We start from the raw sequence: 24948 nt of genomic DNA, 5'->3' as shown, positions 1-24948 counted from the left end.
CATACCAAAATCATTACTCCAGTATCCTGTTCAGGAAAATTGAAAATATGTAAATTGCATTTATAAATTCTTCCCCCATACATAACCAATTAAGTTAAAAAGATGATATTTTTATAAAATAAATAAAATTTATTTTCCATAACATCTCTAATGCTTGTGCTTTTGCTGCCATTATTGATGGGAATGCCAGAATAGAGATGTAGATGTGACTGATGAGATGTTGTGAGTCGATTGTCTCTTGATGTGTGGCATTTTCCTTTCTGTCCGTGGGCACAGAGAGGTCTGTGGATATGCAAGAGCAACCATGTAGCACTCGGCCAGTGGATCAGAAGGAGGGCACTTCTGTGCTTGGGACTGTTGCTCCTGTTTCCTCTACATCTCCTCTTCCTTCTCCTGACTCCTTGGAAGAACTGTCTCTTTCTGAAAGCCCCAACAAAGCCCTTTCTTTGGCTGCACCCTTTGCATCCTGTCCAGTGCAGGTTGCAGACGCTTTTGCTCAAATCGTTGTCCAGGATGTGCCTTTGAATGAAGAGGTGAAGAATTTTGAATGTAAAACTCAGACTGATAACAACATGACACTAAGGCTTGATGCCCATCAAGCAGACAACCAAGTAAGACTAGATGACGTTAGCATGAAGATTGTCCCCGATCTAGATGCATCACAGATTGTTGCTCCGTCCTTGTTTCCACTACAAGAGACCCTTAATCTGAGCCAAGACACTGTGTTGGATCACAAGGAGGAGGCCTCTTGCACCCTTGAAACGCTTCTTGCAGATAGTGCGTCTTTAAAGACTGTTGTTATGGAACCAGAGAAGCCAGTATTCTGCAAAGACAGTGAGGTTATGTTCTCCTCTGATATAAAGTTGGGGGATTCAAAAGAGACTTATGAGGAGGAGAAAATGGATAGTGACAGAGAGGAGCGTGATTCATATCCACACACTTCTGAGGAAGCAGCTGGATCTACTCTGCCACAGTTACTCCCAAACACAGAGACTTCACAAGGAGTTGGCACCCAGCATTTTGTTACTTATGCTACTTTTGACCCAGCAGTGAACTTTGACTCTCCTCCGTCTGATTCTAAAGATGACAGCAAAGTGTTGGATGTACCATCTGAGGATGATTCTGCATTAAACGCTTCAAGTTTTAAAGTCGGCTTGCCAACAGGTCAAGCAGAAGTTGGCCATGAGGTTCTTCTTGAACTGAAGACCTCTGCCGCCCTTGACACATCAGTCCAGAAGGAGTCTTTGCGTGAACTGTCTCCCATTGACGTTTCTAGTGGTGGTCTTCCACAGTATAGTGAAACAGTATCTGAAGATAAGGCTGCAGAAATGTCGGAAAGCCCTACACCAGACTTGGTTCAAGATGCGTATGATAATGATTTGCAAGATTTAACTCCGACGAAACATCAAGAAGAAACCCCTGTTGATTTAGTTCAGATGATCTCTGATTCAGCCTATGAGCCGTTGGATCCTTCGATGCACCTTCCCCCATCTACCAAAGAGTCTGAGGGATCTGCTGCACCGCCTTCACTGCCAGACATCCTGAAGTCTTCTCCCCTGGGCTCTAGCAAACCCGAAATTGTGTCGTCGGAAGGGACTCCAGATTCCGAAACCAGCCCTGATCAGGAACATCTGCAGGAGCCTCGCGATGTTTCCCCCTCCATCGAGGCGACAAAGCTCACTGCTTTTGAGATGGACTCAAAAATCCCTCATTTCCGCGAGACTGCTGGGCAGGCTGCATTTGAAGAAGCTGAGAAGGCAGATCGTGCTTTCGAACAAGTCGCAGATAAAGGGCTTAGCACCTGTGACCTCGTTAAAGAAGCACAAAGCACCACAGACCACAAAGATCAGTTCAGGATGGAGCCTGATGGAAAAGACTGGATGAATTTTACGTGCCCGGATGCTGCTCAGTCATTGGGCAGTCATGAATCTCAAAACCCTGAACCACCAATAGATTTAACCACCAGTCATGCGCCCAAAGAGAGTGTTCCTGAAGAATCCGATTCTGAGAGCCCCATGACAGATTCACTGTCTCCCGTCTTGGAAGCAATGGCAAAGAATCCAGCCATCTTTCAAGTTGAAATCGAAAGGTATCAAAAGGACACCGAAACCTCCACAACCCCAGAAACCCAGAGTTATCCAGAGAGCGGGACCTTTCTGGAAGAGGCAGATGAAAGCGTGGAGCTGGAAGAAGCGTTTGAGCAGGAGGGCTCCTCTGAAGAGTTTGAAATGATCGAGAGGCCCCCTGTTGGTTCAAGAGGCGTTATAGACGAGTTTCTGGAAACGTTGGATAACTCCAAATTTGCAAAGACATCCGAGGCAGGTACAGATGATGAACCATCTCCAGGGTTTGGAAAGGATGAGTTAGTCCCAGATATAGATACAGAATTTCACGTCCGCTCACAACTAAACTCCTACACAATTCTGTCTGAGCCTACACCCGGGCCTTTACCGCAGAAGGTACTGCTGGACCTGGAAGCCCCAGCGGTCTGCTCAGAAGAGCCCAAGATGGACCAAGCCCAAGAAATAGTTCCAGAAGATGTCCACTTGCATGACCCTCGTGTGGACTCCACAGTGGAAGAAACCGAAAAACTTGTTTCTCCTCCTCCTCCTCCACCTCCGACAGCTGAAGACAAGCCCTCGTCCCGTGAAAAGGCTCACCTTGAAGCCCCAAAGGCTACTCACTTGCCACCCCTGAACACAGAAAAAGGTAATTTCCAGCATGCACGTGTGCACCATCCTGTTTGGCATGAGTTTCCTTCACCTCAGGGGCCACTTGTCATTCGTCTTTTTTTTTTTTAATGTGAACCTTTCCACTGTGGTGTATTTCCACTTTGGTTTCCCTTTTCCTGCATGCTGATGATCGTTCCACAGTAGAGATGGCCTTAATCTTTTGTGTGTCTTATGTGGCGAGAGTTGATGACTCTTTTCATTGTTCATGCCTTTGTGTTGCGTTTTTTCATACCCATTCGTTTTTAGAGTAGCATGCTTTCAGTAGATAATTACTTGGTAAGTATTGAATAAAGATTACTCGTATCAAGATTTAAAATAAGGCTCTTGAGTGGTAACATGGATGCCAAGCATGGTGTTTATATTGGGCATGAGCATTTCAAAATTAGTGTGAAGAATTGTCATACAATCTGTTAGACATATTCCATATAAGCCTTGAATCTCTTATGATACATTTTGGAACTAAGGATCTTTCAAATTGTAAATGCTGTATGGGGGGGGGGGGGAACGACAAAACCTAAGCTAAAGTTTTTACAATACACTTTAGTTACATGTGAGACAGAGGTACTACTTTTGAGATCTGACAGATTATCAAAGTCTATGAATATGTGTGCTACCTGCAAATGGCAGTGTGGAGCACTGGTCAGGATTCTGGCCTTGCAAGTGGAAGGTTGTGGGTTAAAATCCCAGGTGAGACACTGCGGTTGTATCTTGAGAAAGTTCATCTAGTTTGCTCTGGTGAAATACACCTCTATGCAAAGGCCTGCAGATGTTTGATTTACTTAAAATAATAAAATAGAAAATGTATCCTAAAAGGCTGAACCATAAAGATGTCAATTGTAGCTTTCATAATTCCAGAAGAATCTTAACAAATGTTAAATACTCCGGAAAGTATTTCCTGTTTAAAAAGTTTTACATTTTAGAAATAAAAACACTAGTTGTTACTGTATAGTTCAGTCACCCAAGAGGCTTTCACTTGAATGCTGTTTTATGTATGCTTCCGTTAGCGATTCAGAGAGGAAGTGATTGAAACTTTACTTCCTCTCGCAATCTCACCATGAGATGAATGGATTATATTGTCTCGCCCTTCTTTCAGTTAATAGAAAAATTAGGATTTCCTCTAGCTTTCAATATTTTCAATTTTGACTGTTTTCCAAAATAATACCTGCTACTCCTCAGTTTTGTTTCTAAGATGTTCATTTGATCTAAGTGTAAGATCTTAACTCTGGGAACAACAGTTTTGAGTTTAGAAATAGTAGATATTGCCTTTGCAATTAAGGTTGATTACAAGAAGGCCATTTTTTAGATCCAGTTTTTTCAAATCAAACGTCAGTACCTCTCTGCAGATGATGATGGGGTCCCATTTGTCATTTACTAAATCATACCTGTTGCTGCTGTTCAAAAAATAGTTTTTAACAAACTTTGTTCTGTACCTTATTAGTATGTGTAATAAGCCTGAACTAAGCCAGGAAGGATTTTATTGGTTGGAAACCAGATCAGCAAGCCTGAATTATCTCCATACTGCAGCAAAGGTTTCTGCTTACGTAATACTGCTATGTAAAAAAGGCAAAATATCTTCTAACAAAAGCTTCTCCTTGTTCTTGTACCTTTTAAGGAACATTATTTTAAATGTTTTGCAAGTATACTACTTTAAATTCCCTTTATAAGCAAGAGAACCACATTAAACTGAATCATTGGCTTCATGAGTGGAATAAAGCAGCTTTCATTGTGCTGTATTTGATAAGTCATGGAAGTGCTTGGTTATCATTGGGAGGTGTCGTCTTGCTGGAGCAGCTTCATTTCATGCTGTGTCATTGGGAAACAAGCTCGTCCTGGTGCTGCAGGAGCTGGCAAGTAGAATCTCGGATGTCACCCAGTGAAATGGCACGGGGGATGATGCTTCACACACTGGGTGTGTGCGGCAGAGACGGCCGCGATGCGCTGGGTCTTGATCTTTGATATTGGCGATGTCTGGAACACACGTTTCCTGTGAATTCGGCAAAAACCATAAGGAAGGTTCTTTGAGGAGACCATGTGACTCTTCCGGCCCATTTGATAATACTTCATCCAGAATGTCTTCCAGCTGTTTTTAAAGGAAGACAAAGTGCTGACTTCCACCATGTCGTTGGGTAGGTTGTTCCATACTCCCACAACCCTTTGCATAGAGAAGGGACTCCTATTCCATGCTTTCAGACTGATAATACTTGAAACTTAAGTGAGAATGAGATCGAACTTTGCTGCATACAGTACTGTGAAGAGTTTGCTTGGAGCAGTTTTCTGATTGTTTCAGTAGGGGGTGCTTTCTCTTCTCTGGGTTAGGAGTTTGGTTTGAATAGCAGATATATTCCATGTCTATCATTTACAAATCTACTTCAGATGTTTTTTTTTCTTCTCTCTGAAACAATATTGATGTGCAATGTTGTTGGTATCGTTGAGGTTTTCCTGCAATGATCAGTGTGGGTTAAATGGAGATTTCTCTTATTCTGGACATTCAGTCCCATTTGCGTACTATGCTGAGCAGAGGCAAATTAAAAGGCTACCTAATTAGGCCCGTGCATGAGGAGATTTTTCAGGCATGGCGTTGCGTGCTGAATTTTTTTTTTTTATGTGGTTAATTGTGGATACAGTACATGCAACTGTCACCTCCTTGTTTGGTCTTCAGTCTTCTGTCCTTGCCTCAGCCTGCACTTGAGCTAGACGGGCTGCAGCTGGGTTTGCGGCTATTAGTGCTCGCAGCCTGACCTGGGAACCCCTAGGGTAGAAACAGCTGTTTAAAGCAGGCCGGTCTTTTGGTTAACTGGGTCCTGTGGGAAGGTTAGCAGTTGTCCATAGCTGTGTGGGGACAGTGCAAGCCTGGACCCTAGACCGTGTCGCACACTGTCCAAGAAGAGAGACCAGTGTAGCTCACCGTGGAGTCTCCCCTCCCACTTTCCAGTTCCCAAACCAGTGTGTCTCCTGTCCTGTATACACAATAGAAATAAACTGCCGTGAAGGGAGGAAAATGGTTCTAAATTGCACTTTATCTGCAGTGAATATATTCAAAGAGTATGAGGGTCACATAATGTGGGTGGAATCTTTGGGCATCAAGCACAGGAGCCTGCAGGCTCTCTTATTTTATTCTTGATAGTGCTTCTGAATTTGTGAAATGAAATTCACTTGTTGTTCTCTAGGCTGTTCTGGGTTTCTTTTTCCTTTATAAATTAACCTTTGTGGATTGAAATGGGGTTCTCTGCCTGTCTACTGTGATAGTAATCCATGGTGGTGGTGTAGAAGTGGATTACTCTGAAGTAGTGGGCAGGAGCGCTGGAGGTGCTCAGTGTGTTTCGCTTTGAAAGATAATGGCCCCACTTCCAGCATGAGTCCATTGAAATTAAATGCAAATTGGAATTTGAGTGAATGAATGAAGTCTCTTAAAAACATAGTATGCTGCAGTGATATTTTTAGTATTTGGAATTTTGCTGTGTGAATCAAAATGAAAAAGCATATTGAATTCAGATGATATTTCCGGTGCATGACAGTCTAGTTTCATTAATGTTTTTAGCTTGAATTTACCAGGTTTAACTGCAAGACTATCAGCTTGGGAACTGTTAAGCAATATGTATGATCTCATTTGTTTTCTTCATCATTGCATTTGACCCAGTAGATGTGTACTTTGTCCTCTTGTTCTGCAATCCGATGTGACTCTTGCTATTTAGGTGAATTGGCAAATAACTAAACCTGTTAAACTGAATGTTTCTTTTTTTGGGAGTTAAAGAGTTAGTTCTCCTAGTAAAGGAGCATCAGACAGGATAAAGAGTGAAGGGTGCTAAGGGGAGAGTTTGCAGGATATTTGGGGTGTGTGGATAGTATTTGACATGCCACAAGATTCATGAGTTGGAAGGGTGGTGCCACCTTGTGGTAAGAAACTCAAAATGGCAGCTTTAGAGTAAGCTGTAAAAAATTAATTGGGATTGAGGGAAAGACAACTATCCCTTATTAATCTGCTAATAGGAAATACAAGCAATCCCTGTGCCAGAGGCCTGTCGGTAGTTTGTAATTTTCTCTATTTTTGGGAGGGCTTAAAACCTGTGGAGATTTACAGACAGTGGTCTTTGGACTGAAGGTTTTGTTTGTTGATGGTGAAACTTGACACCTAGAAATAATTGGAGGTGTGCTGATGGACACTGCACACTTCCATGTTGTGTTGCAGCTGCATAGAAGAACCACACCTTTTGAGAAGATTGAGAAGACTCAAGTTGATTGCTTTCAGATGTCCTTCTGTCCCCACTAGTTTGACTGTAATGATTGTGAAGATTTCGATTGTCATTTTGCAATCACAAAGCAACAGCATCTTGGTTTTCCATTTTCAGTTCAGTTCACTTTGTCATTCTGCACTTACACAGATGTACAAGAGAGAACAAAATAGATTCTCCTGGCCCGAGGGGCACAATTCACTAGGAACAGTCAGCATAACAATGATTAAAAAAAAACAGAGCAATGCAGAGTACATAAAATATCCAGTGGATTTTGCAAGGTTTTTATTTTTTTATATAGCTTGTCTACCCGGTAGTTGTCTGGCCCTGTGCTGAAAGCTTGTCTCCTGGAGCCCAGGTTTCCTTAGTGCCTGAACCTTAAAGCAGCCTGTGGCCCAGGGGGAGCTTGCAGTCAGGACTGGGGCTAAAGGCTCTGTTTCTCAAAGCCGGCTAGTGCAGTACAGCTTTTCTGCTTGAATGGGATCTAGACCACAAAACTGACGCTAAAGCTGTGTCGTGATCTGCGAGAACTGCCTCATTTTGAAAGAACAGCTGTGCTGACTGAAGATGGGAAAGATGGACGTGCTGTTGCTGTTGTTCCTGGTTAGGTTTTCCTGATTAAGTGTTGTATAACAGAAAAGGCTTCTGTAAAGGCATTACACTTTATCTTCTACCTTTTTTTTTTCCTTGTAAAAAGATCCGTATCAAACGGAAGAAAAAGAGCCCCGAGATTAATGATAATGGTTGCGTAGTGTAAAACAAAACTGCAGAGATGTGCCATTACTATTAGTTTGAATTTTTGGCAGTGTAACGACTATGGTCACCCACATTTGGAGTGGGTTACCCATGTATGCTTTCACCCCAGTCCCTGGTGTTATGGGTTCTGGCTATGAGTTTCATTCTAGGCAGTGCCCAGTGTGAAAAGGGGAGTCCTTTTGCTGTTCTTTATTGCCAGGGTTTAGATACAAATGTCCTCCATTGTTACATGAGCAACGTGATTATCCTTGAACCTGGCTTGTCTGCTTTTGCGATAAACAAAAGACATTCTTCGCTTTTCATGTTGCTGTATTCCGTGGGGCATCATTATGTGGTAAGCCATTGCTTGTGTCTCCGATTTACCTCTTAGATGTGAAAGGGTTTGAAGAAGGGGTCAGTTTAACTTGCCTCTGTGAGACGTGACGCTCAGTGGCTGTTCTAGATGGAAGGGGCGGTGCCAGAGAAGGATGATGTGCTGGCCAGAGTACAGAAAGCGGGTCGAAGGGAGCAATTATTCCCCGGGAGCCACATTCTGTGAGAGGAGCTAAGCTACAGATCACACTGCGTCACTCCTGGGCCTCAAAGCCAGCAGTCTGTCAGGTGACCCCAGTCCTGCTGCAGCAGTGCTGTAGTGCTGAAGAGCAGCCTGCTGAGAAAGAGCTGCAGTCCCTTCGCTGGGGGAGACCGTTGCTACACTCCATCTTGAGGGGCTGCGTGACGGGCTCACCCCACTAGCTGCTGCTGAACTGGAATGCCTAACTGATCCGACAGCTGAGGGTTCAAGTATCTCACCAGCAGAGGAGCGATGGAAAGCCAGCCGAAACACTGGAAAGATCAGGGTATCTGCCTTTTTTTTTTTGTGAGTCAATGGAAGGAGATGGCCTTTTGTTTTGTTAATCTCTTACCTCAACAGCAGTGGAGACGGGTAGGCTTGAGCAGTTTGGGTGAAAACATGGGTAAGGTACAGCACTGCTTGCATAAGTTTAAAGGATTGCAACAGAGATGTGGAACTACTGTGTGCTGTGCAGCAGTAGTGTTTAACAAGGCATGGAGTCACGTGTAGGCCTAATTGGTGCAGAACTTTCTTCGCAGTTGTTTTCAATTGCTGGGGCCAGTCTAAGCGGTAAGAGATGGCGGTTTTTCTGTAGCCTTGGTATTAAAAGGAAGAGGGGGTCGTCATCTGTTAAAGCAGATGTGTGCGCAGAACTGCGTGTGGTGGAAAGGTTTCTGTAAAATGGCCATGAGATTAACAGCCCAACCTTTGAAAACCACTTTTCATTCCTGGAGCGAGCAGGAATTTTGTACAAAGGTAAACGGGGATTAGGACTAGAGTGGGCAAAGAATTTGAATTTTATGTACTGTATTCGGACCTTTTTTTAAGTTATCCACAATGCCTGCTTCAGTGTGTGGGTTCTGCTAGCTTATTTTAAGAAACCTCTCGGTTCTCATGCAACTTTTTTTTTTAATTCCTGAGATTAACTTGGCACTGCTTTTTTAAAAAAATGTAGCTGAATAAGTGTAAAATTGCATAATTGCGATTGCTGGATAAGAATGCAGTCCCTGGGTTTCGCTGATCGGCTTCAGTCTAGATTACAGCGAGCACTTTTCACCCACAGCCATCTTTCTTCCGCTGCTCGTCTCGGTGAAGCCTGATTGAAGGAGCGCGAATGCTCAGACACTGGCGGGACCGGGTGTTCCTGCAGCACCAGTTGCTCTGTGGGTTATGACGGCTGGGGAGGGGTTGATGAAGGAGCAGATTTTGTTCTGATGCAACAGCTGGCTGGGCAGCTATGATGTGTTGAAACCTGGAGAAAGTTCCAGGAGACGCAAGCAACGATTGTCACATCAGTTGGGAACAGAGGCTGACTTCACACCCCGTCGGCTTCCTGTCCGACCGGGCGACAAAGAGGAAACGGCCAGAGAGGGACGCTGGCTCGATGACTCGCCATTTTAACAGCGAAGCTAAAGCAGGCTCTTCTGTCCTCCTGCGGGCTGTGTGTCCTGCCAGGGTTGGCCCCGGTCTGAGATGGGCAGGTTTCTAGACCTGTAATAACCTGAGAACCATGTCGGAAAAGAATCGCTCCATTTTAGTAATCATTACACCTCCACTCAAACTGCTGTACAGGTAATGGGGATCCCCTCCACCACCAGTGTGCAGGCCCACATGGTGATGCGACAGCAGCCATAGTGCACCAGTACACTCCCCACACACCAGCTCTCGGGGGGAGGAGAACAGAGAAACGAAACCAGTTCAGAGATGGGGATTATTAGGAAGCCATGACTGGTAAAGGCCCATGGGAAATTTGGCCAGGACATTAGGGTAACACCCCTACTCTTTCTTTGAGAACCAAGTCAGTACCTCGGTTTTAGGTCTCATCCACAAGACAGCACCTTTTTTTTTTTTACTGTGTCCCCATTACTATACTGGAGTATTAGGACCCACACAGACTGCAGGGTGAGCGCCCCCTGCTGGCCCCACTAACATCTCTTCCAGCAGCAACCTCTTTCCCAGGAGGTCCCCAGACCAGGTACTGGCCAGGCTCTCTCCTGCTGAGCTCCAGTGGGCTGTCAGTTGTATTTTGATGTGATTTCATCAAAAACCTGTGACTTTCAAGCAGGTTTTGGATGGACAATGGCTGCTGTCCCTTATCGGAATTAATGTTCATTTGGGGACTCTGTAAATATATCTTTGTTACGCTGGGCACAAGAGCAAAAGGAGATTCACAAACCCCGTGTTGTATCCCAGCTGCCAACTCGGAGAGGAAATGTCAGGAATTAACTTCTGGAGTGCAGATGGGGAAGAAAGGGGTTACACTTCTATAATGATGATTCTTGCCGAATCTCATGCAGTTCCAGGAGGGCTTATGAGAGTTGCAAGAAGTACATTAATAGTAATAAGTAAACTATTAACTCTGAGCTGTAATGCTTCACCATGCACCCCTGATGAACTACCTTCATCCTATCTGGACCCCGAGTACTGCATGGTTTACCGGCGATGGTGTGCAGAAGACCAGCACATGTAGTTTATTGACAATGTCTTCCAGCTGCTGCCTGCGGGCCTGGGTGTGAAAGTAACTGTACCTGTAGTATGCAGGATGTACAGGGATTTCCTATCCCAGATTGACAGTGCTTGCTTTATCTAAGGAAGCTCTTCGGATCCCTGCTTTATCACTCGGAATCTGCAGCTGGGGTGGGTGGCTTTGCATGTGGTTAATAGCAGAAACATTCAGGAAGCCGGTGATTTTTTTTTGATCGCTTGATAAATTTTGAATACGGTTCTTTCTGAGTATTAACTTAGTAATTAACTGCTATTAAAACTAGTGTTTTTTGAAGCTGTAGACGGAATTATATCCCCAACAAGTGCTGTGATAAAAGGTGAAGGTAATCTTGCCCCGAGAGAAACTGGTGCGTGATAAGTCCGTGATCAGTTCAGCTCGGTGACTGAAATTTGGTGTCGTTCACAGCAAATAAGAGCGACTCTTTCATTAAAGCTAGTTTCTCTTTCGGTACGCTACTCGGCATTATACCCTTTTGCATGCTTCGGACGCGCAGTGAAACCGTATCACCCGCATACGCTCCGTTTTCAGTTGTCGATCTCGACGTCCGTGCGGCAGAAGCGCGGTCGTGCGTGACGTGAGGCGGTGGGGGGTCTGACAGCCGCGCAGTCTGTGTTTTGGGGTGCCGGGGGTGTGATCTGGGAGGGAGGCGACGGGCCGGGGTGCCGGAAGCTGACGGTGCGACTGACTCAGCCCGGCAGTCCTGCTCCTGCGAGAGAGAGAGAGAGGGGGGGCATATCAGACCTCCAAGTGACCTAGCAGGAAGTGAAAAGCCTTTCTTTTTCGGTCAGCTGTGCTTGTAGCTGGTGCATGCAAGCAGGCACAAGATGGATGCCAAGCTGGGTTAGTCCTTTCATTTATTAAAGCGTGCGTCTCTTCTTTCTTTTTCTTCCCCAGCCGGTGTTCTTTACGGTATGGGTGTCGCTTCGTATTGTTTTTGTTTGTCTGTTTTTTTTTTAACGAAATCGGTGCATTGTCGTGCTGACGCCGTAGCGGGGGGGAGGGGGGCGGCTGATATTGCGAGCCGGCGGTGTGGTCGGGGCGTTGCGGCGAGAGGCCCCGGACTGGTCGGGGCTGCTTTTCGGTGCCGACATCCGAGCTCCGGCGCTGCTCGGGAAATGGGCTGAGGAAAAAAACAGCCGCCTACACCCCCCGCCCCCCCCGTCGAGGATCGCCACCATTAAGTGTCTGGAGGAGAAAGATCTCGATTAGAAAGGGGGTCGTAATTGGATGAGATCAGCACGTAAGTCACTGCTGATAGTGCTGGTGCTATTTTTAGCTGGACCAGATTACCAAATGTAGGCAGCCACCTTCGGAGGAGACAAAGGCTGGAAAACGCGCTGTTGTCGAGACTGCGTTACAGGCACCTGCTTTCACAGCTGCAGGAGGAGAAACGCCAGCATTGAGCATTTTCTCCTTTATGGGGAGCATTTCTGTCTCCGACATTCGCTAGGTTGGGTTTTCACGCTGTTGTCTTTCAGGCGCTGCGCATTGCTGAATGGATTTCTGCATTTGTCTCGCCAGCCGAAATCGGTCTAAGGCTGGGCTACTTTTGCCACGGACACTCCCCTCCATATTTAGACAAAAATCGGACCGTCTCGCCTACATCTTTACCCTGTCGGACTGTTAGCAGCTTGTCGGTCTCAGGCGTGTTGGCGCCTCTCCAGCCTGCTGCTCAGACGCGTTTTCCTTTCTTCTCACCGCGGGCTGTGCTGCTTTATTGTAACATGTTGGGGTGCCTTTCCGATCTTGGAGAGATTCCTTTGACTCGGCCCTGGGAGTCAAACACGGACATGTCGAAGTGCAGTGCGGTGTCGGGGCTCGCGGGACGAGTCTGTCCACGCAGGTTTAATTCACGGGGGGTGATTTGTAGTTTAGCGACAGCACGACCTGCCCCCGGTTCGTGACTCTCGGGGCTGCTGTCGAGGGGAGAGTAGTGGAATAGAAGCCGGGAGTCCCCCTTCGTCACAGCTGTTAGGAAGTGCATGGTCTCACTTGACACCTGCCCCAGTGAGGGCGATAAGCGTGGCTCAGGAGTGCTCTGGGGAGCTGAAACCCGATCAGAATCGTGAACTTGAGCGCAGTGGAGTGAAGGTTAGCGTGCCCGAGTGCTGGGCTGCTATTCTGGTAGTGAAGGTCGGCCTGGCCAACATTTGAAACGGGGTTTAGGGTTGCTCACAGGTGCCTGGGGACTCCCCCTGGACTCTCTGAACCCATTCAGAAAAATGTCCTGAGATGTGTAGGGGGAGTGCTGTAGTGCTTTGCTTCCTTGCGAACAGACTGCATCAAGCCACACTCTTTTAAAGAATCCATGAAGCTGAGCACTTGTATGGATACGTGAGCCCTTTAGAATTAAAGCTAGGATCGTTACCTCCCCCCATCTGGCTACCTGATTTATTTTGTGTAGTCACAACATTTGGAAAGCTGCTTCGTTTCACTAAACAAACCTTAAAATGGAATAACTGGAAGATTTTTTTTGGGGTGCCTGAAGGTGTTACTTCCTACTGCCTGTGACAGGTGCTCGGGCTGGGCGGTGTGGCCGAGTGTGACCCCCCTCTCTCTCTCTCCCGGCAGTGGTGGACCTCCTGTACTGGCGCGATATCAAGAGGACGGGGGTGGTGTTTGGTGCCAGCCTGTTCCTGCTGCTCTCCTTGACAGTGTGCAGCATCGTCAGCGTGTGCTCCTACCTGGCCCTGGCCTTGCTGTCCGTCACCGTCACCTTCAGGATATACAAGGGCGTCTTGCAGGCCGTGCAGAAGTCCGATGAGGGCCACCCTTTCAAGTGAGTGCTCTGAGGCTGGGGGTGGGCTGGTGCACACAGGTGCAGATGCAGCCAGATGGCAGCATCTTCATCCCTGTGGTAAGTAGTGCTCTAACCCTTCCTTCAGACAGAAGGCTGGTCAGCACAGCGGCTTCTTGTTCTTGAAGCGTGGTCATCCTGAAGGCTGGGATGCAGTTAAGTGGGTCCTCTCTCCGCAGGGCTTACCTGGAGTCGGACGTGGCTTTGTCCGAGGAGCTGGTTCACAAATACAGCGATGTGGCCCTGTCTCACCTCAACTGCGGTTTGAAGGAGCTGCGCCGCCTGTTCCTGGTGGAAGACCTGGTGGACTCTCTGAAGGTGAGGAGCCCGTGTGTCCGTGTGGACAGGGACTTGGAGTTGGGAAGGGGACCCAAGTAGGATTCCCTGTGTGACTCCAGGCCATTCAGAACAAGGCAGTTCGCTAACCCAGCGTCCTAGTGCCCCTGCCTTTCAGTCCATTTGCTTTGTCCAGATACAATTATCTGATAAAATTACCTAATCCGTTTGTGTTTCAAAAAATCAATGATGCCCTCTGCCTTCAAAAGAGAACCATCAGAAGCTCTGTACTCAATTGGTCCTTCACAGTCCTGTACACAGTACTCCCAATTTCATATCCTTGGGATTCTCACTTTACTTGAAAATGTCTTTGTCATGGGAATGTGGCACCACCTTTTATGCCGTGTTCACGAGAGACTCTTCCAGGTTGAGTAGGAGTGTGTGAGCAGCCGGAGCTGATGCGTGACCCAGGTCATGTTGCCGAGCTGTGGTCAGTTACATGCGTGGCAGAGCGGCGCTGGGGCCAGTCCGGGTCGGTGCCTCCTTCCCAGTGGGCTGTGTGAGTCGGTAGAGTGGGGCTGTGGAGAAATAGGCGACTTACTTCAAAGAAGTCATCAGGGCTGTCAGCATGCCGGGGGTGATGGCTTCTTTGTAGATGCGATTAACAGTGTGAAACTGGAGTCTTTGCTGTCTTGACCCAGCGTGGTTATGGATCAAGTGCACAGACTGTGCTGCAGTGGTTATAGTGTGAGAGTCCGGCAGAGATGATCTGCTTGAAAGGGATGGGATAGTTGTACAATTAAAAGACCTCGCAGGGGCATTGATTTACTGGAGGTGGCCAATATCTTTAAAAGTTTTTGCTTGATTTTTTTTTTTCCTGGCTCGGCTTGAAGTATGCAGCTGAGGGATGGAGTTAGTGGGTCAGGGCTCTCTCTAGTCCTGTCAGCACGGTGACCCGTGTGGTCTCCCAGGCTCGTGCACGTTAGTCAGCACTTCTTCGCTCCCCCTGTGTGTGTGTCAGGGTTCAGAGCCATGAGCCCTGTTATGGAAAATCGCATGATTAATTCTAGATTAGGTGGATATATTAAACTGGTAGTTAAAAATATGAGAACAAAGCATTTTCCATGTTGAATGATCCAGGAAAGTGTTTATGAAAAGTGCTTGCTTGCTTTCCTCAGCTGTAAGCTAGGTGATGATTCTGTCATGGTTTGAGATGCAGCTGCTGTACTGTAAGATGTTTTAATTGCAGCGTGGGCATGGTGAAATCCAACAGTTTCACTGTCTTCCTGTCTGGAAATAACGGTTGTGATGGGTGAAATTTGCAGCCTTGAGCTGGGGTTAATTTTTAAAGGGAGCCTTTGTATGACCACCATAGTTGACCAGATTGATGGTTTTCTTATGCTCAAAACTCAATCGATTGTTTGAAAGGTGCACAGTTCTGTTTTGGTTTCTAAATTGGGTTTAGATTTAGAGTGCCACAACATGGGAAGAAATGGAGCCGAGTGCACTAAAAAACTCACTTCTGTATCTCGCTGCTTACTGTTTTATAAGTACATACTAAATGACCCCATGTTAGTCTGTAGGTGTTATTTCATTGATGAACTCAATCAACACACCCACATGGTGATTTGGTAACTCTGCACACAGTGGTAATCAGTTCTGCTTAGGGAATAAGAGCTAAAACAGTTCAGTTAAGGACTAGTTACACCACTGTTAATGACCGTGGAGGCAAGTGAGGTTGATGGGATTTAGAGGTAGAGAAGCCCAGCACGAGCTGCTTCCCTGGCTGTGTGAATGCAGCCCCTGTGTGTGGACAGCGAGGGGTCTCCATGGAGCAGGGCTGCGAGGGGCTCATGCGGAAGGCAAATCTTCATGCAGGAATATTTGCTGCACACAATGGGGGCATTGTGGAGCCGAATTCTAGTGTTAAATGCAGCTGAAAGAGTTCAGTGTGGAAGTCCCAAGAGACAGCCCAGTGCTTTGGTGATTCCTCTGCACCCATGAAACTTGCACGCATGAGGATTTTTTTCTAGTCTGTGGGCTCTTTTTTTTTTAGGGGTGGCGTGCATCCCCATTCACCCATACTCTGCTGCAAGGCTGGGCTGCCCAATCAACAGCCTATACTGATGCAGAGAACACTGGGGGATCGACAGTCTTTATCTGGTGCTGGGCCATTTGAGAACGTATTTAATATGGATCAGCACTCTTAGGATCAGTGAGGGGACGATCTGTCACTGTGGAATCTGTTATACATTTTAAAAACTAGCTACGGTATTTGTGATTGTGCAAAGCAAGCCGCTTATTTTTATGCCACCTCACGCGGTTCATCAAGATGTCCTAGTCTAAGCAGGGTGCAGCAGGTGAAAGTTACATCAGGAGCTCTTAGTTCTGTTGCAAATGGCTGGAGAGTGGAACAGCAAGGCACTGTTATAGGGGAAGAGTGAATACAGAAGGTCCCTTCTTAAAATAATGCTTTATATAGCAGTGTGCAGTTTCCATGAAACGTGTCACCATAATGTCCCGCCCTGGCCAAGATCCAGTGCTCCTTGCTGCGGCTGTTTTTAGGGGGCAGTTCAGAGTGGGGCTGTAGACGAGAGCTAGCGAATGAGGAGGCACCTGTAGCATTGACTGGAAAAGCATCCTGTTAAACAACTGCCGAGAATGAGAGGACCCAGGTTTGAGTTCACATCTCAGGTCGTCCCTGGAGCTGGAGTAATAAACTGAGTTTCTCGAGCCCTTGACTATATATTCTGGCAGTCTTCCTGGGATTGGAGAATTTGGATTAAAGTGATCTAACACTTCTCTCTAAGCAAGCTCATCACATTTCTTGCGCTATAACAATAGGAAAGCAAGACAACAGCTGGAAGTCATGAGGTGCTGGAGAAGCCGGGCGCTTTATCAAGTTTCTGTGAGCAGAATTGCATTTGAGCAAGGGTTTCATGCGGTGAGGAAGAGCAGCACTCAGTATTAAAACTGTACATGGGCGACTTCTGCGTAAAACCAGTACATAGCCCTTTTGTCCGAATCAAAAATGAATTGAAATCAAATAGTCTTGACTCAATTGCAGTGGTGTTTGTTTTAAGCATTCAAGATCATTTTAATTGTTAGTGCTTCAGGATAACAGCTCCATTTCTTATGCGGGGAATTGACAGGGATGTACGACTGGAGAGCTCACCATTTGGTAATTCATAAACTAGATTTCTGAAGGTGGTTTGAAATGTTGTGAAAGAACTTCTTGTCTTTGAAAGTCACTGTATAATCTTGGTATGTCAAGCAAAGTGCCTCACAAGAGCTCTAGATCATGTGCCAGCACATGCCTGGCACCATGCCCTGCTCTTCACCATACCTCTGCCCCCCAGTGACTACACAGCCACCTGCAGCCCAGTGCCCTCAGACTTCAGGCCTCAGCCATAAGCGGCATTGCGACAATTTGTCACAGGAGAGGGGGCATTTCAGAAGAAGCTGGTGACCTTGGCGAGGGTCTGGGATTCTGCCAGGTGCCTTGTACCTAGTAGAATAATTCAGATAGCAGGCTTGTTAATAAGTTAAAGGCTGGAATGAGGGTGGCCCTTTTCAGGTACTTACTCACCAGATAGTGAGCACAGTGCTTGCTGTAGGGTGGTCTGAGGGCTGGGTTTAGAAGACAGTCTTGGTGATGGCTGGAGCTGTCCCTGTGAGACTGAGAATGTCCGATCTAATGCAGTTGTATGTCTCATGGCGAGAGGTCCCAGTCTGTCGCTTCTGCTTTCTGACTTTTTGTTGTCTCTACACTCCAGCTTAGAACCCTGTGGAAATGGCAATTGTAATTCTTTCCTTTGTTATAGCAAACTTTATTTCTGAGTGAGTTCAAAATAGGGGAAGGCTGAGTTAACTGTTCAACATTAATTCTCTAAATTATTTTCCATAGTTTAAATTTTAGAGGCACTGTTGGTAGTCAGCATTACAGAACAGGAACACAACTGAGGAGTTTGTAATCTGGCCATCGTCTCATTTTTAACCCTGCTGAAAGGTGCAGGTTTTTCTGGTCTAAACCTTATGAGTTCTCTTTACCTTTTTATACCTGAAGTAATGCATCTCTAGTATGGAATGTATTAAGGAGAAATTGTGAAGCTGATGTTAAATTGAAGCAATGTGATTTGTTAGTAAAAATACAGCAATGAAAAATGGCTGAGGTCAAAGAAACTGACACCTTCTCCCTGTTTATCTTGGTTACATCAGGTTTAAATGGAGAGATTTTTGCTGCTTTTGGAAGATGTTCCTCAGGGTACATCTCCTTTCAATACTAGTGCCATGTTCTCACAGTGAGCTGTGTGTAGGGTATAGATGATTAATGGAACATTAACAGCTTGTTTTTTTTCTGTCCTCACAGTTTGCAGTGTTGATGTGGATCCTTACCTATGTTGGTGCCTTGTTTAATGGTCTGACTCTCCTAATTCTGGGTAAGCTTCTCACACATCTTTTGAAGAATCTCTTTAAACTTTAAAGCTAGTGTACACCACAAAGCCAGTTCACTGCAACCTTTGGAAGTTAAATGTTTTTCAAAAATAGAAATTAACAAATTTTGATTGTGCTTAGGTCCTTAAAATTTGTAGAATAGAGTTTTATGGACAGTTGTTGCCTTAATGTGCAATGTGAATATTAGATTAAGTAGATATCCTTTGGTATGATTTGGCCTTTGTCACTGTAGTGCAGGACAGGCTTTTCAAAGTGTTCAAAATGGAAGTGGGGCAGTAATTATGATACGTGTTCAGAAAATAGTCAATTAGGACAGTCAATATGCTCCCAGTCTAGAAGCATGCAGAGTGCAGTTGCCCAGATCTGCACATTTGCAGATGTAGCAGTACTAAGCATTACATGTTGGAATTTGGATAACGGTGGCAGTAGGGTTTTAAAGCGTGTTGAAAAGGCCATCTAATTATTTGTAATGAAACAGTCAGAAATGCCTCTCTCTTTGGACAGAGTTAACATTAACATTTAACAGTACATGAAGTAAATTGTGATTTTTTTAAAAATCATTCCACAAGTGAGGTTGCTCGTGTCTTGCTGTTGAATTTGAGTATTTTCTTCCTCTCTCCAGCTCTGATTTCAGTGTTCAGCATCCCAGTTATTTATGAAAGACACCAGGTATGTACTTTGTAACTTTTTGGATGGGGAAAAAAAAACACTTATTTAAAAAGTGCAGTCTACCAAACCTTGCTGGTTGTAAACATAACAATAAATCTTCTTTTGCTAATCTTCAAATCGCAAACATTGAAGTATCCAGTTCAACTGGGATTAAGTTATTACTGTGGAAGTGTTTGTTTGCTGACAGTCTTTAGAGGTTTTTCACTTAATCGCTTTTCAAACCTGGGTTTGACTTTTGGGTTATTGATGAATGTAAAATGGCACTTACCAGCAGGTCATGTAATTTGGTTCTAATAGTGCAGAAAGAAAAACTTTTTTCTCTCTCAACAGGCACAGATTGACCATTATCTAGGACTGGTAAACAACCAAGTCAAAGACATTATTGCTAAGTGAGTATAACTTAAGTGACTATTTGAGGTTTCTATTTAGTGACTAAGAGGATCTTGAAGTGGTTTTACACTTAATTTGCTAAATTTAACCACAGTAATTTTACATGGTGCAGTTTCTTTTAGAATCCAGGTCCTTTCATACCTTGAATGACTAAGTTTACCTTTCTTAAAGCAATTCTAATTTCCTATGTAATTGGTAAGGTGGGGGTCTGTATGACAAATTGACTATAAATTATATCCTGTTACAACTGGAGCACTCTGGAGTTTATCAGGTGTTCAGCCATAATCCTGCTTTTCCTTTCTGAGCTGTTGAAAATTTTCATTGTCAACATCCTGGGTTATCTGTGTGAAAAGACCCCCCCGATGTAAACCATTACAGTATCTCCCCCATCCCGTGGGTAAGCTCTGGTGCAGGGGGAAGGGGATTTGGGGATTTCAGGACTCTCATCAGGCAGCTCGTGGCCGTGCTCCTGAGGGCGGGACCTGTTGCGTGTGGGGTGTGAAAGCACGTGTCCAGCAGAGGGGTGTGGTGCATCTTTAACCCACAGGCTTGGTTTTGTCTTCCCAGGATCCAGGCGAAAGTGCCGGGGCTGAAGCGCAAGGCGGAGTGAGGCTCTGCAGCTGGGCGGCACCGCTGAGGGGAGGGGGGGGGTGGATCAGTACCCTTGACATTGCAGTGTAGTTTCACACATCTATTTCCAGTTTAGCAGTCCTCTAGTGTTGTGGAAAACTTAACTCTTGTTAACCTGTTGTTGGTTTTCACCAGCTCTTTAAGTATTATATGCCACTGCATTGTATGGAACTAGGTCTAATTTTTATTTATCTTGTTTAAAACACTGGTTTGTATTTAAGAAAAAGCAAAAACGTAATTTGGAGAAAATGAACAAGATGCTCTGTCGGGGATAGTCTTATGTTAATAGAAATCATGGTGCAGGTTCAGTTTGGTTGGGTTATTTTTTTTCCATGTTTTACCCACTTTGTATGGTCTGCATTCAAGGTTGGTGGTCTTTTTTTTTTAAGGAAAAAAGTGAGTGGTACCATCGTGGCAAGAAATGAGTACTGAGATTTGGTATGATGAAATGTAGTGGTATTGTGATTTTACCGTTTTATTGATTGGCGATGTAGTGTTTCACAAAAGCTTAAGCTTTATTCAGCAGCTCCACAGTGCTTGATATTTCAGACTGTGACTGTTCTGAGAACTGTTCCATAGCACATATTGCTTCAGAGTATTTCTAGAACATAGTACTTTTTGCAAAAACATCTTGACATTTCACCTCATTGCAGCTGCCTAGTTGTCTGAAAGAACACGTTTACAAATCAACACTTTAAACCCTGCTATCTCCGTCTGTGGACCGAATATCTAATGCTGCAAAATATGTACCCTGGAAATTTCAAGCATTGTTTGTTATGCAAGTAATTTGTGAATGAAACTTCATACAATTGTGATGAATTCTGCTGAGAACTGTCTGTGGAATGCATTGTGAAATGTAAACAAGTACCAATAAAGCTTATAGACAAAGATCTGTCTTCTTTCAGCCTTGCTGTCTTCTGCTGAATGTGGTTAAGGCTTGGTGTGGGTACTGTAGTTAAGGTGAAGTTTGAACAGCTAATTTATTGGGTGCAACTGATTCCAAGTACATTATTCAATGGAGTCTTTTTTTTTTTCATGCAGGAAGATTTTGAAATCCAACACGGTAGCAAATTAAAGTGATTGCCCTCATTTCCCTGTTAACATTGTATGGTTAGGGAAAACCAAAGGTAACTAAACATCTCATCTTGCCTTGTAAAAATCAAGTTTGTCAAATCTGGCCATAGCTTTATTTTTACCTCTGCCCAATTTAATAAATGTAAAAAGTCAGTTTAAGTTCATGCATTTTAATTTAGGGGTTATAAATTCTATATACACATTTGTAGTGTTAATCATCAGTAGGGATGAGTTACTAACATTGACAATGTGTAAGCAAGCTAGTAACACTAAATTGCCTATTTATACATATTCAGTGTGCCTATGCCTCATTTCATTAGGAGAAAAAAACATGGTGTCAGACTGACTTAAGATTTTAGAGGGGAATGCCACAACCTGAATGCTGTCTACACTGGGCTATTATGTGTGCTGTCTGGGAGATGACCATTCATTTACTGTAATGGGACAGAGCAGTGCTGTCCTAAGATGTTCATTTACAATATTTAAAGGAAGACAAAATATCCTTGATAAATATTTTAAGAATGAGGATTATTAAGATACTTTTAACTGCATATTGTTTATTTTCTTGTACACAATCTTTATAGTCTTTCCAGATAGTTGAACATTTTAACAGACAACATTTCACACATTCATTACAAATACATATTTTTTCCCCTGTAAAAAAAACACCACAAAACTGATTGTCATTCATACAGTAAAATTCACTTCATTCACCAGAACTTAACTGCATCAGCTGTGATTTGGATTTCTTGAAAAATAAATTCATGCATTAAGCAATTCTTTTCTAATTTACATTATAGTACAAACAGTTCTTTAACAAATTGTCTAGACAATTCTATACAAAAATTAAATATAAAATGTATAAACCGTGAACAAATTCATTACAGACAATATTGACACTATTGCTCACAAGGATAGCTAGCAGGTACGGTCAGATCATTGAAAGACGTTGCAGGACATAACAGACACCGGCTGATTATCAAACAAGACAAAAATGAAGACCAACTACTCGGGAGTACAGACTGCATAGTCAGCTTTGGTGTGCCATTGTTCCCCCAGATTCAAAATATACAGCTCATGCAACAGCAGGCATCCTGTTCTGTCAACCTTGCTGTGAGTACCTTACAGGAGGATGTTAGGGCAGCTAGAGTATGCCTTATTTTCACATGAGGAATCAATTCCGGTACTAGCTCTCTCGAGGAGAAACCCTCATCATCGAACCAGCTCTCAGAATGAGTTGGCAAGCTATTTTGATCATTTAAAAAAATGTTTTTAAAAAAACATTGCTTGGTTTTGAGCTGTTGGATTTAGACTGACTCCTGAGCTGTACTCTGGCATCTATTTGGATAATTCAGCCAAAGATTCAGCCATCCATGGAATGGTTTTTATGTACAAAACAAAAAAACCCCATTGTATTAAATTAATAAAACTAACACTATTGATAGCCCTCCATTTACAATCTATAGCACCAGAAGTGTACAAAACAACTTTAACTATGTAACTGTGAAAGAACTCAGATAGGTAATACAAAAATCTCAAAAGGCACTTAATGCATGTCTGTTTACAGAAAAGAAAGGCTTTTTAAAAAAAATATTGGTTGGCTAGAAAGGTTTATTTGAAGTCTGCAATGCCTGGGCAAAACTGTAAAAAAATTGGCATGATAACTATTTTCTGCCTCCTCCACTGCAGAAAGCAGATGAAAATGTAAACACAAACGGTAATTTTTTTAAAGATCTGTAAAACAGCATTTACTGTGGCAAGATGACTTCTGTACTGTATAGTGAGATACCAGCTGTCAAGACCAGCAGGAATATTTATTTCCCACTAGTATATCAGCATAGCCTGCTCGAAAGCCTATCAAGGTACTAGGTGATATTTGCAAAGGTTATTACAGTGCGTTCCCCACACCCCTCCCCTTCAGTATCCATGATCGGTGTTTAACAGCAGTTCTGTGCCACAGTTGGCCAAACTGTTTAAATGCAGCATTTCAGTAACAGGTTTGTAGCAGCCAGACACTTGAGGCATTGGAATCCCTCCAGCTTCACACCACATGAGATCACCTGCAGCTCTTCAGATGGGTCCTTTTTTACTGGCATTTCCACACAAACACACTGGGAGGTTATAAAGAAGTGAAAAGGCATCAGTTCACCTTTCCATTATGAATATATTCAGCTCACACATCAAAAGGCTAAAACTGGTTATAGGTTCTGCTGTAACTGTGCCTATTAAATCATAGTCAACTTTTATCATCATGCAAAGATGAATCTATCTACAAAGGCAAAATATTCAGTTTGATCATGTTTAATAAAAAAGCTTTCTAGGCTTCTTGCATTACCAAAAAAAAACTTCTATATTAGACAATTAGACATCCTGGTTAAGGCAGCAATAATTTGATGTGTGAATAAAAACACTGCTGTTACCACTTCTGTGTTCAAACTGACATTCAGACTTATTCAGACAGACATCCTGATGTCTGGAAATGTGTCACATCTGTGAAACTCTTTCTGAAGAGGTTTTCACCTTTTTCTATTAGTGGACTATGTGAATTATATAATGGGGAAAGAGGTACAGACTAGTAACCTTCTTGTCAGAGCAACATAAGCTATCTCCCTTCCTCAAAACATGGCAGCTAATGTACAAACATGAGCTGAAATTTACAATTTCAAAGATGAAGCTACATAATGGAAAGAGTCTGTCTTAATGGTCTGTCTTGGTAAAAGCTAAAACACAAGAGATTTTAATTTAAGGCAAAGCTCCTGCTGTAACCTACTAAACAGTAGGGAATAAAACGTTTCCTTTCTCATCCAAGAAAAATGACCTGTTGACCTGATGAAGAATTATCGAACTGCATGTGAAACAAAATGGTCACATAAATGAAGCATTTACCTGCAGTCATCTCCTCCTGTGCTTATTACGTATTTGTCATCGTAGGAGAAGCGGATGTTGGTCACATGAGCCGAGTGGCCAAAGTAACGCTTGTGTTTGGCCTGTGGAAAAGCCAGAGAGCTGGATGAAGCTGTTAATCATGTCACCACTAGCTGAGCCACAAAGAGTAAAACTAACCCTGGATTTTACAGAATAAAACATCAATGACATACAGTATGGTGGTCTAGGGTAGAATAACAATTTGATATTTATTCTCATCACAATTTTAGACTTTTACATCAGTTTACAGTTATGGAAAACTGTAATAATAGAAGTCTGATATAAAATGCTCTAAGTTGTCCAGTCAACCTCCATACCATGTACTTGCAGAGCTAGAGAGTACAGTCAAAACCCCAGCTTTGGGGTTTGCACAACATTTTGAGGCTAAGCAAATTATTTCAGTCCGATTAAAAGAAACTCACAAACTTTTCGGTGCATGGGAAATCAAAGAGCTTCACCAGCCCAAAGTCATCCCCCGTCACCACGTTGAGCCCAGCGTGAGAGACACAGGCGCAGTTCACATCCGCCTTGTCTGCGTTCCGGGGCCAGATTCCCAGCACTTCATCTCCCAGGATGCTGCGGGGAACAACCAAGGACAGCTCATTCAGCTGCCAGCAGCTTGGTGAGCTGAAATGTAAAACCTGCAACCTTAATGGGATTTATAAATCTAGTGAACCAGTGTGAAGACTGGAGTTTAGTAATTAGCTGTAGGCTTGGCCTGAGGTACTGGAGGCAGATCTGAGCACACCAGTGGCAGGACAGGAGAAAGGAAACACGAACAAGGGAGGAGGCAGATGAGCTCATGCCTAGCTGAGCTGTGCGAGGCACAACGGATGATATTTATCCTGTGGTCCAGCTTCAGCACTGCGGAGACAAAAGCCTGCCAAGGCACAGCTGGTATTGATTGCCCTAGATCCTCATTTCCTGGAGCAAATGATTTCTGATTAAGAACAGGA

The 24948-nt window shown here is 44.1% G+C and overlaps 2 protein-coding genes across 16 annotated transcripts in view; one reads left to right on the top strand and one right to left on the bottom strand.

Moving 5' to 3' along the window:
- LOC148646038 (reticulon-4-like) overlaps window positions 1-20881 on the top strand; it is a 28922-nt gene extending 8041 nt beyond the window's left edge. For 3 of the 9 annotated variants that reach the window (XM_088610004.1, XM_088610005.1, XM_088610006.1), the window contains 6 exons: window positions 13348-13555; window positions 13753-13891; window positions 18219-18288; window positions 18927-18973; window positions 19304-19362; window positions 19931-20881. In XM_088610004.1, coding sequence (XP_088466130.1) covers window positions 13348-13555; window positions 13753-13891; window positions 18219-18288; window positions 18927-18973; window positions 19304-19362; window positions 19931-19973 — 566 coding nt within the window. In that variant the 3' untranslated portion in view covers window positions 19974-20881. Of the gene's footprint in view, window positions 1-276; window positions 2710-8258; window positions 8557-8749; window positions 8841-11412; window positions 11617-11988; window positions 12017-13347; window positions 13556-13752; window positions 13892-18218; window positions 18289-18926; window positions 18974-19303; window positions 19363-19930 lie in introns of those variants that run through there. The other 6 variants (XM_088610002.1, XM_088610003.1, XM_088610009.1 and 3 more) reach the window with 6 other exon arrangements.
- Window positions 20882-21604: 723 nt separating this feature from the next.
- eml6 (EMAP like 6) overlaps window positions 21605-24948 on the bottom strand; it is a 113468-nt gene continuing 110124 nt past the window's right edge. For all 7 annotated transcript variants that reach the window (XM_088609996.1, XM_088609999.1, XM_088609998.1 and 4 more), the window contains 3 exons: window positions 24415-24568; window positions 23954-24054; window positions 21605-23178 (listed from right to left, as the gene is read on the bottom strand). In XM_088609996.1, the coding sequence (XP_088466122.1) occupies window positions 23154-23178; window positions 23954-24054; window positions 24415-24568 (280 nt within the window). In that variant the 3' untranslated portion in view covers window positions 21605-23153. The remainder of the gene's footprint in view (window positions 23179-23953; window positions 24055-24414; window positions 24569-24948) is intronic.

The sequence above is a fragment of the Lepisosteus platostomus genome, chromosome 17 (assembly GCF_059453375.1).
Source record: "Lepisosteus platostomus isolate fLepPlt1 chromosome 17, fLepPlt1.hap1, whole genome shotgun sequence".
In the NCBI taxonomy this organism is placed as follows: domain Eukaryota; kingdom Metazoa; phylum Chordata; class Actinopteri; order Semionotiformes; family Lepisosteidae; genus Lepisosteus; species Lepisosteus platostomus.
The sequence above is the reverse complement of the archived record's forward strand: the minus strand, read 5'-3'. Positions and strand labels throughout refer to the sequence as shown.